This window comes from Conger conger, chromosome 18, assembly GCF_963514075.1.
Source record: "Conger conger chromosome 18, fConCon1.1, whole genome shotgun sequence".
Classification (NCBI taxonomy): Eukaryota; Metazoa; Chordata; class Actinopteri; order Anguilliformes; family Congridae; genus Conger; species Conger conger.
Window position 1 is genome coordinate 9,071,965 of NC_083777.1, and position 12,059 is coordinate 9,084,023.

Consider the following 12,059-nt stretch of genomic DNA (forward strand, 5'->3'; position numbering starts at 1 on the left):
CTGACAGCCTGATTGGCTGTCAGGCTTTGCCAGTGATTGTGAGCAACACGACCAGTTTATTTCGACGAGGTCCACTGCTGAACACTGGTAAAGTAGGCTAAGTTAATAGTTTAAATCACGAGGTTTGTTTACACTGCAAATTGTATGTAGCCTAGTATCAACAGACAACCGCAACAACAGAACAGCCTTAACTTTGGTTAACTTAGAGAACCATTTACTGAGTGAATGCTTCGGTTAATTCAATCGTAAAATAACTATTTTATACCTATTTTAAATATTTGTTAACGATATCCAAATATTGCTGTTTTAATATTGTCCGTGTTTGAACAAAACGTTGTGTGGCCAGATTAGGCCACTTTTTTAGCATCCTGTTGTGGAATTGGGTGTTTCGTCTTTAGCTGGCTAATTTTCCGTCTGGCCATGCCGGTTTCAGTTTCTGTTTTGAATGTAATGTAAATTATGTGAAAAAGATTGATCACGGTCTGGTCTGTTATTGGAGGTACCTTCCAACGAACTTGCCGTTCAATTACGTCACTGTATAACTAATGGTAACTAACGGTAAGGGAGTTGCCCCTCACTCACATGCACGGGCATGTCCGTTACTGGACGGACAATACTATAGCCTAGAGCATACACATAGTTTTCTTTCTGGATTTTTGATAGCCAACAGCGATTTATTGACTTTATGGTTACATTCGATCCAGATCGCTAGAGTGGCCTATGCTTTTTCATGTCAACATTGCCTACTCAACATAACATATTTTTACTTTGTAGGTAATCTAAACAGTGCAGAAAATGCCACCGAAAAGAAAACCCCTGCCCCCTCCACTGCCTACAGGCTACATTCTGACGGACATGGAAAAGAAACAGTGGAAGCTCGGCAAGATTATCGGCAGAGGAGGATTTGGACTGATCTATTTAGGTAGAGTGTGACGCGTGTGTGCCCCCTGTACTTTACTGAGTGAGTTCTGAGTGCCTTTTAGACTAGCCTTGAAACTGACATCTGAATATCTACAATCCTTGACTGACTTGGATTCTTTTTGCCGTTTGGTTTCATTTTCATAACAAATGTACAAGTGAAACTGATGTGAAGCTGAAGTGAAAGTGAAAACTTGTTCCTAATTTTCTTTGCCAGTGAGTCCAGTATCCAAAACAAACCTAATGTAATGTTCTGTCAGAAACCTGACTAACTGCATCTTGATGTTGTTACTGCATTTACAGCTGTAAATCTGTGTATTTACAGTGACCAGTTGGTTGTGGTTGGAGTGAATCTTTTCCCTTTATTCTCAAGCACGTTCTCCATGTTCAGAGACAAGAGGCAGCATGCAACTCCAATCCATTGGCATCACATCACTGTGCTTTCCATACCAGACATTGCTTAGCCTACCTAAATGCATATTTACAATACCAACATTCGTCATTGCCTGCAGGCAGAATTAGAAAACGGAACAGTTTGAAGGCATATGATGGTGAACTGTGGTAGTGACAAGTCAAAGGCTTTGCCCTAAATACCCAATGTAGACCTCTCAAATGCCCCTATTGGTGTGCAGTAAACTGCCCCAGTTTTGGAACCTCATCCCCAAAATATTTGGGCTTCAGTAGCATGTACCGATCTGTAGCTCAGTCAAGAGACTATCTTTGGTTTACCCCCCTGTAATGCCATCAGTCTCAGCCCTGTACGGTGGCCTGTGGCCTGTAGCGTAGTGGCTAAGGTACATGCCTGGGACTCACAAGGTCGGTGGTTCGATAATTACATTATTGGCATTTAGCAGACGCTCTTACCCAGAGCGACCTACAGTTGATTAGACTAAGCAGGAGACAATCCTCCCCTGGAGCAATGGTTAAGGGCCTTGCTCAAGGGCTCAATGGCTGTGCGGATCTTATTGTGGCTGCACCAGGATTCGAGCCACTGACCTTGCGTGTCCCAGTCATTCACCTTAACCACTACACTACAGGCCGGCCCAACAGCAAGATCCACACAGCCGTTGGGCCCTTGAGCAAGGCCCTTGACCCTGCATTGCTCCAGGGGAGGATTGTCTCCTGCTTCGTCTAATCAACTGTATGTCGCTCTGGATAAGAGCGTCTGCCAAATGCCAATAATGTAATGTAATGTAATGTAATGGCCCAAAGAGGAGAGGCATCGTACCTCTCCACCCTCCCATCTCCCAGTTTGTGCCCCCTCCGCATTGTAGGCTGACACCCCTACACTCTGGGGGTGCCATCCCCCCCATTAAACGCGCACGTGGCAAGGGGGCCGGGCGGAGGGTCAAGGGAGACGGCGCGGTCGGCGAATTAGCCGCACGGCGAACGCACAGGGAGAATGGCGGATTTGGAAGTTAATGCGTTTCCAGCGGAGCATGGCGACGGGGGAGAAAGGGAGAGGCGGCAAATTATTTCATCGTTATCACGCCGTATTTATTTTTCACCCCTCAGCTTCCCGGAGATTGGACGCACCTGTTCCCGATGACTCTGATTTTGTGATTAAAGTGGTAAGTACCGTGTGATTGTGTTGTCGGCGGCGCCGGTTCGGGGCGTTTCCAGCTCTCCGCCCGCTGGTCTGAGCGCGCTCTCGCTCCACGCGCTTTGGGCCTTCTCACCCACTGGGTCCTGCTGCTGATGTCTAATGAGGCAGAACTCCATATTCAGGTTTTTTAACTTATGAGCACTAAGTTTCAATTCATCTGGCCTATATACAATTTAGAAGCGATTCGGTCAAATTTTGAATGCATATGTAAACACAAGTCACTTTTCCTTGTAAATTTCAAATTTTAAATTTTATTTTAATCATCTCTCTGCATGTGAAGTTCTGCTTTCCTTTTTATTTTCTGACACTTTAGACTTTTTTTTTTTTGTTCTTTCACGAGAAAGGTTCATAATTCCGCTTATTTAAATCAGCGAACAAGCCCTGCTTAACATGGACGAGTGCTACATTTGCTCTTTTAATGGGTTTTTGCTTTCCAGGAATACCACGAGAACGGTCCTTTGTTCTCCGAGCTGAAGTTCTACCAGAGGGCCGCCAAGCCGGAGAGCGGTGAGTGTGTGCTTGAAGACTAAACATCTGCTTTCCGTAATTCCTCGCCGCGGCTCGTTCAAAGTCATCCATTAAACTTTTTTTTTTTATTTTTTTTTTTTAACAAAAGCGAAATCCCTGGAACTTAACGCCGCGCATCTTAATTAAGCGCACACTGTGCGGCTGCCGCGGGGCGGGGGGCCGCCCGGGCGCGGGGTACGGGCTAGACGGGCGGCTTGGCGGAACGGATGGCGGCCGGTGCCAGCCGGTGGAGAGCGCCGTGCTGATGAAGTGGCAGTAGATGTAAATTATCGCCGCTATTCAAATTAATAAACCAAAGCAAACATGCACCTCTGTGACTGTTACCGCGCTCCCTGCCTGTTTTAACTCTAATTTTGAGAGAGTGACCAAATTGCAAATAATGATGCCGGTTCTTCCAGGGGCTCTTGACCACCTGTCAGTCTGGTGCGGAGCCAGCTAAAGGCCTGCTCTCGCGCGCGCCCAACTTCCCGCCGTGCTCAGAGAGACTGTCGCGGATGGGGCTGGGGTGGGCGTGCGGGAGGGGGGGGGGCTCGTGTGTTGTGCTGTAGAGTTGTGACAGTTAAAACATGTTCCCGTGTGGTTCTCAGTGTGCAACTGCATGCTAAACATACTCAGCATGCTCTAATCCATACTAAAGCATGTACGTATGGAATTTGAAGGTGATATTTTAAGAGGGCGCCGCATTCGGTTACGTCACGCAGATCTGTCGGCTCAGTGTCGGTTAATGGGTTATGTATTTTGTATTGGTTTTTTGGTATGTATTTTATTTGGTCTCCTCTATGAACCCCATGTTGTTCTCACAGTTAAAAGGTGGAAGATGAGGAGGAGTTCGACTTTCCTCGGGATACCGTGCTACTTTGGCTCCGGATTGGCTGAGCTGAATGGAACACGGTAATGTGGGTTTATTTTATTGGTTAGCCACAATGTTACTTGATGGAAACAAAATAAATATTGTTATTATCGATGAAGCGACGTGCATTGTCTGAAATTACATTGAATGCCTTTGTACATGCATTCATTGACCAAATTCAGTGATCCAATTTTTGCTTTTTTGTTAATTAAGGCACTAACCCCACTGACTAGCAAATTTATGACAAAAGCAGTTTCCTAAGTTACAGCATCTTGCAAAAATGTTTTAGTAGGAGCAGTTATTTAGATAACACAGCAGTTTGGTCAGCACTCGTGAGTCCAATACCTTTCCCTTTTCCCTTTGCTATGCTGTCACAAGCAATCTTTGTTATTAGTGGAGTGATATATAAAATATCATATACAATAAACCATAAAGTGCACATTATATTTTAATGATGGTTCAGTGTTATTGTGCTAAAAATGTATATGCTTAAATGTAATCCCAATGAATGAATAATTATTATAAATGATTTAAATTATAAATGATAATGATTTATAACCCTCTACAGCACCATGGTTTCATCTAGGACTTCCAGATTTATTTCCAGATCAGAAAATAAAACATACTCTTCCCTCATCATTTTAATAATACACTAAAGATGCACGCCAATATATCCTGATTTGATGATTATTGTAAACATATTACACATGGAGTTTTGTGTTATTTGTGAAGTTTAACCTTATGCTGAAATTGTCTGACAAGCCAACTGGTTTCATGGGAATCTGAAGATAATACAAGCATTCTAATATAGGCAAACATGAGAAGTGAGTGGCTATATGGCACTGTGAACAAGGTCAAATGAAACCATGCTATTTTAATGTTGAGAAATGGGCCAAAAAAATGTCAGGAGATGTCATGGTGCTGTTCACACGTACAGTGCTATATATAGAGCTGGGCTTTGTGCTAGGTGCCTGTGAAATAGAAGTTACTATTTATATGTGAAGTATAGAACAATCAAAATAAGTGGCTTAGTGGTTTTCGTGTGTGGGGTCAGGTTCATGACCATTCAAATGAAAGTAGCTATAATAAATGCATGGGTGCAGCCACAGCCTCTATAAGACTAGTTTGGTTTAGTTTAAATTTTTTTTTTTCCGGTTGAAAGGCAACTTAAGGTACACACATAACGTTTCACAATACACAGGTAGATATTGAAAGTAGTTCCGCTCAGTTGAGCAACCATTGTCCTAAAGTGCAGCTCTAGTTAGTGTGTTAAGATTGCAATTAAATAAGATTCAAGAAGCCAGAGAAGAAAAACTAGCAGAAAGTGAGGACAGAAGAACCTGGAACATAATTATAACCGGAGGGAAAACAACATTAGATTGACTGTAATGAGGAGCAGAATAGATGCATTATACTGGGGTTTGCAATAACTAGGCACTGGCCTGTACACTTTAACCTGGCTCTATGACTTGCAGTGAAGCAACAAATATCAACACTGTCACCTGAAAATAAGAAATAAGTGTGCATCATGACAGTAGAGATGATGTAGAAGTAGAACAGGGCACATTATATAAATTAATACAGAAAACAGGAGTAGACTCAAGACTGAGCCTTGGGGAACACCATGGAGAGTTGGTTGAGAAATGCAGCTCATCCATTGCTAACCACTGGTCACACGTGTCAAACTCCAGTCCTAGAGGGCTGCACAGTGTCTGCTAGTTTTCAGGGTGTTCTCACCACTGGTTTATTTAAGTCACTGATTGGCTAAAGAATTCACATGCCTTGTCCTCATTGGCAGGTGATTGAGAGGAAAGCACAAGAACCTGTATACACTGCGGCTCTGTGGGAATTTAGTTTAACACCCCTGACCCAAGTAGCGATGATTTAAAATTGGATTCCTGTTCCTGTTAACAGCACCAGTGTAATGTGAAGATGACAGATGTCTGTGTCCCCTACCTTAGGTACCGGTTCATGGTGGTGGACCGGTTGGGCACCGACCTTCAGAAGTTCTGTGACCAAAATGGCGGAAGGCTGAAGAGACTAACTGTTCTGAGGCTGGGATACCTGCTGGTGAGTCTATCACACTCCTGCCCTACCCATCAAACACAGCCCTTTAAAGGGCAGCACAGAAATTCAGTGTGATTTGTTATTATTTGATACATAAGTGATGAGAGGCAGGAACGGGTGAAAAAATGGCTTGTGAAAATGATTGTTTTGTGAAATCCTGCCTTCACAGTTGGATGTGCTGGAGTACATTCACGAGAATGAGTACGTCCATGCGGACATCAAGGCTGCTAATCTTCTGCTGGACCAGGGAGATCCCAGCAAGGTGAGCAGAGAGCAGCATTTTCAGACTGGACCAGCCAGTAAGAACGGGGTGTGGATACAATGTGTTCAGTTGTTTTACTCTTTATAATAGAAGTGAAGGTGATAGGAGAAGACACTTGTCCACTCAGATGAGTACTACTTATCCCCAGTAGTCTGACTCATAGGGGAGTGAAGTCCACTCTGATGAGTACTACCCATCCCCAGTAGTGTGGCTCATAGGGGAGTGAAGTCCACTCTGATGAGTACTACCCATCCCCAGTAGTGTGGCTCATAGGGGAGTGAAGTCCACTCTGATGAGTACTACGCATCCCCAGTAGTCTGGCTCATAGGGGAGTGAAGTCCACTCTGATGAGTACTACCTATCCCCAGTCTGGCTCATGGGCGGGTGAATTGGAGACGTGCGTGAGCAGCAGGTGCTGTGCCTCTCCTGTGTGGGTGGGTGTTGCACACCAGTAACTTCAGGCACTACTGCCGATTCCAGAATTCAGGAGAAAAAATTACAAGAAAGAGAAAGGGAAAGCGGTCCAAATTAAAAGCGAAAAAAATCATTAAAATAAAACAATAGATGCGTTAAAGGGAATAGAATCCTGGGTTCCAGGGTGACGGCCCCCTGACTGCCATTTCCTCACCCATTTCCCCACACAGGTGTACCTGGCAGACTATGGGCTCTCGTACAGGTACCGCCCTGGCGGAGAGCACAAAGAGTACAGAGAGAACCCTAAGAAAGGACACGACGGCACCATCGAGTACACGAGCATCGACGCTCACAATGGAGTAGGTAAGAAGACTGGAAAATGCACCTGGGTTATAGGGTGGGGTCCTATAGATGGTGCTACACACTAGGACCAAAACTACTATTTCAATACCAACAAACATTTATTTTGTTTGTCCATTTTTCCATTGGACTGGTTTGTTGATATTTTCCTCACAATGTATGTGTATTATGTAAGTGCAAGGGATATGAGATCCAGGTTTATACATCACACTTCACCAAAAAAGGACACTACTTTAAACCGACTTGCGTGCTTCCATTTCCCTTTGTTAGTCGTCGCTCTGTAGCTCAAAGGGATGTTAGACTTTCTTATTACAGTTCTAGTGTGTGTTTTCAATTGGCATTGTGATAAATTGCCACAGCGCCACTCTGTACAGGTTCTTCAGATTCACATCTTTTACTAGACTATTTCTGTACAACGTCTCAATGGCTAGAACAGCTGGCATCAGCAATTTTCGGTGATTAGATTTTGATTCAGTCAGAGGTTGATCTTGAGGGTTTATTAATACCCGCTTTATTCATTTTTGGTTTGAACACATTTTATGACTGGCTGAATCAGGAATAGAAAATAGGTCAATGTTAGTGATTGGGGAGAAGAAGAAAAAAAAAAAAAAAAAAAAAAAGTTTTGGAACTGCACCATAAGTCAGGAGCCTTTGATATGGCAGATTGATCTCGCCCTCAGTTATGATGTGGCAAACATAACCACCTTTGTTAGTTTGCTGCCCAGGACCTTTATATACATCTACCAATCCCTCATCTCTCTTTTTATTACCCTTAAAAGATATTGAAAATGCATTTACTGACAAATGACATACATGGTCCCGTTTTATAGTATATTGATCTTTCAGACCATGCATTCCCAGGCAGATTTAATTTAACAATTCCCTAATTAGTTGAAGTCATAACCTGCATCTTGTACTCATTTGCCATTAATTAAACCTTTGATGTTTTGTTAGACTGGCACTCCAAGCCGATAGCACACTTCAGTGGGAGTGTAGAAATCTGTTTACAAATATTTATTTATTCATTCCAGGGTACATTGATAGCCGTGTTGCTGCCAGTCAATGTGGTCAATACAAAGGACAAAGTGCTCTGTCAGCTATAAAGAGGGAAAAGTCAATTGTAATGTACTTGAAACAGGAGGAAAATGTTGATTATTGTAGTTGTTTTAGCAGATTTTGATGGTCTTTGAGTGCTGTAGTGCATAGTTACTTTGTCAATTTCTATCCCCAGAATATGTATTTATTCATTTATAATTTTTTTATTCAGGTAATTCAGAAGTCAATTCAATCTGTTCAAGCGTTCTCACTAAATCTTACGCCATCTAGTGGGACACTGTCGTTACTGGTGTTCACTGCTGGGGGAGACCATCAATGTGAAAAATACTATGCTGAAGTATGCTTGAAGTACATATTACATTATAAATAATGATATTATATATACATTTTAAATAATGAAGTATGCTAGAAATACAGTATACTATTTTTGGGCAAAGGCAACCCAAACAAATCCATGGGCCCCAGCCAAAAACACACCTCAAAACGTTCTGTCCCCATGAAAAGCTTTTGGTGCTGAAGGTGCGAGATATCCTTCTACGGTTGCTACTCAGTGGAAATCCAGTTTACACTGCTTTTAAAACAGCTTTTCACATTCCAGCCTCTTGTGGACTACCCTTGCTTTTCAGGTGCTGCATGCATCAGCCATTTTGTTTGTTGCATCTTCCCGAATCTGTTCCTCCATCAGTGTGATGCGCCCTGGTGCACATACGTACTAATGTAGCTCATCGTGTGATGAGGTCACGCCACGATCTCGCCAGCTTCGAGGCTTAAATCCTATTCTTTTTCTCATCCCGTCCCCTCTGTAAACCGACCCACGCGGGAAGACTGCGATAGGTCTGTGGTGGAAGGGGGAAAATGGGTTCCTGGGGAATACCTGTTGAATATCACCAGCCTGCAGAAGGTCACGGCGCCTGGCGGCTTCTGTTCCCGTCCATCCATGACAAAGGCCCGCGCGCGGATCGTTTGCGGCTGCCGCGCGCGGCTTTCAGCAGGGGGGAGGGTGACCTTTCTGGAGTGTTCCCCAGTGAGACTCCCCTTCTTCCTCCAGGAGACTCCTGCTTCACAGAGGTGTCGTCCGTTCTCCCCGCTGAGGGCCTGCCGACTCGCCGCTAAAGCCTTTACACCAGTGTGCCTACGGAGCTGTCGCCTAGTAACTCTGGAGTGACATAACACAACTTCCCCTTAGTAACTGCCATGATAGTGATGCACACTAATATCACGGGCCTGTTGGTATTAGCCCATAATGGCTTAAAACCATCTTACTGGATATAGGCCCGATGCTGAAGGTATGGCGAATATGACTTAATACGCCCCAAAAAGATGATGCCAAAATCATAAATTACTGTATGCAGCTCTCTAGATTCATGCTCTCTGCTCAACAAAAAAATTAAGTTTAAATATTAAGTTTAAAAATCCTTTCAGAAATATTTTGTTATACAACACTTGGTTGTCATTTGCATTTGTGCTAAAATGTAGATGGGGAGGTGTCAACATTGACCGAGCCAGTCAATTATAGGTTATTGATATCAACCCCAGAATTTTTATATCGCACAAATATAGTATTTACAACATATATAGTACAGTCTTTAGTGTTTATGATGTCCTCTAAAATGGGGACCTTTTTTTTTTTTTTTTTTTTTAACTGTTCTGTAATTCCTACAAGGATCACGCAATATAATTTTAAAACCTCAAATTAAAGCTGACAATCTGCACTTGAATCCTGCACCTATTAATGGTTTCAATTACAGTGTGAACAGAGCCAAGAGTACAGAGCCAAAACAAAGAATGTTGTGTTGCTATCCAAATACAAACTGCAGTATATGTTAATACACTAAATATATTAATACAACTACTCTCTGAGGTCATTGTAGTGGTTCTGGCCCAGATTGCAGTTGTAGCCTCTTTTGGATTCTAGCGTCGGTCTATTTGTCTGATGTACCATAACTGTACATTGCGGTCATACTTTGTCCTACAGTATATCCTACGTGTACAATTATTTGGCCCTAAGACCCTATTGAAGAATTGACTTCAGCTAGCTATTATTGATGAAGCATGTTTTTGCCATTATTTCAAAAATTTGATTATGTTGTATTAATCTCACCTATGTTCTATGCAAAATAAGGAGTATGCTGTTTATTTGCTGTGCTCAACAATGGCGACTGGATCAATGGTTTCTAGAGTTACTACAGCATTATTACTTAAATAAATGACATTTTATGAGTGTTATAAAGGAACTGGTGCTACCATTTTAAATTTGGGTCTTTTACCAAATGTTTTAAGAGTGCATCATATGCACTAAATAGGCCTGATACCAAATGTTGCTAAACTTCAGTGTCAACATGAAAAACATGACTATTATAACATGCCTGTGTTTGGAAAGAAAATGGGCAAACAAAATTGAGTCGCTGATTTAAGTAAATTAATTCAGTTTAATGTGCTGTATGAATTGTTACAAGCCCTAAAAACTGTTTTTTTTTTTTTTTTGTCCAGTCTACTGCTTACTTCTGGCAGTTAGTGAGTTTTTTAAATGAATTGTGGGATCAATGTCAGCTATAGATTGTAGTGGAGATTTCTCCCCTTGATGAATGCAGTCAATAGGTAATTTCTCCGGAGATGTGCAGCAGTTACAGTATTGAGTTGGTAAAACTCTCCAGGCAGGTCCCTGGATGTGCTTTAATTTACTCTTATTGATGAACTCAGGTTTGAGTTTTTCATAAGGACACGGTTAATGCAATGCCATTCTTTTCTTCTTCCCCCCCTAACATTCGAGGAAAAGAGGCAGTCAATTCGTAACTTTCAGGCCTTTAGATTCTGATGAAAATATCCTCAATTTGACAAAGGCCATTTCAAAAAATACAGTGGAAAGCAGTTAGGTGCACAGTGTACTTCGCTAGATGTACATACAATTTAGAGCAACTGCAAAAAAGCAGTTTTGAGTGAACCTGAATGTTCAGGCGTAGCTAAGGTTATGAAGGTCGCTAACCAGTAGCCGGTGCCATTTATTAATCTCTCTATAAAAGTTGCATTTAGGAAATTCTACCATGAGGAAGTTGGCTGATAATTACAGGAAATCCTGTATCCGATCGCTCTCTGTGTATTGTTTGTTCCCCGTCCTCTGGGTAAATCCGCAAACAAATGAACTTCATATTTCAGATCTATTGTTTAAGCGAGTAAACCGCCCAGAAGAATAAATGGAAGGGATGATATAAAAACTTGATTGTCATCGAAATTGGCAAAACTGCCTGTCAAAACTTTTGTTTACAGAAGGTTCCAGAATGCCGTTCCAGATCGTTACGGCTCAGTTTAAGCACTGCTAGCATTACGCAGCAGGGCAGGCAGTGAAAGGGAGCTTTAAATTCATTTTCATAACATACAACAAGCTATTACATTACATTAATGGCATTTGGCAGATGCTCTTATCCAGAGCGATGTACAGTTGATTAGACTAAGCAGGAGACAGTCCTCCCCTGGAGCAATGCAGGGTTAAGGGCCTTGCTCACGGGCCCAAAGGCTGTGCAGATCTTATTGTGGCTACACCGGGGATCGAACCACCGACCTTGCGGGTCCCAACCATGTACCTTAACCACTATGCTACAGGCCGCTGCCATGTCATTTGTCAGAAGCAAGTCAAGCAGATAACGTATTTTTCACGAGGTTATACAAGTGGCCTGGACAGCTATCTTAGGAGCGTGATTAGGCCATGTAGACGAGAGGCTAAAGGGGAAAAGAAAGGTGAGCGGTCCTGGAAGAGTTGATGATGTTACAGGAAGGCAAATGTATACTTGGATAGTGCATTATCGTTTTGATTTGTGTAGTCAGAGAACCCTACAAGGCCAAATCTGTGAGATAACCAGGAATATGAAAAACCGCATAACTGTTGTCCAAATACGAATCATTTGGATACTATGGATAGTAACAATATCCGGGATGTTACTATTAGCGGTTTACATACAGTACCTTGCATTGACAACACGAGTGTACTACTTGGACACAACAGT

General features: G+C 42.5%; 1 protein-coding gene across 1 annotated transcript in view; it reads left to right on the forward strand.

The window, feature by feature from the left end:
• Positions 1 to 12,059, forward strand: part of LOC133118514 (serine/threonine-protein kinase VRK1-like) — a 20,803-nt gene continuing 8,744 nt past the window's right edge. Inside the window, exons 1-8 of the mRNA XM_061228587.1 lie at positions 1 to 87; positions 775 to 922; positions 2,434 to 2,489; positions 2,962 to 3,031; positions 3,856 to 3,943; positions 5,864 to 5,972; positions 6,139 to 6,231; positions 6,876 to 7,008. Of these exons, the coding sequence (XP_061084571.1) occupies positions 796 to 922; positions 2,434 to 2,489; positions 2,962 to 3,031; positions 3,856 to 3,943; positions 5,864 to 5,972; positions 6,139 to 6,231; positions 6,876 to 7,008 (676 nt within the window). The 5' untranslated portion in view covers positions 1 to 87; positions 775 to 795. The remainder of the gene's footprint in view (positions 88 to 774; positions 923 to 2,433; positions 2,490 to 2,961; positions 3,032 to 3,855; positions 3,944 to 5,863; positions 5,973 to 6,138; positions 6,232 to 6,875; positions 7,009 to 12,059) is intronic.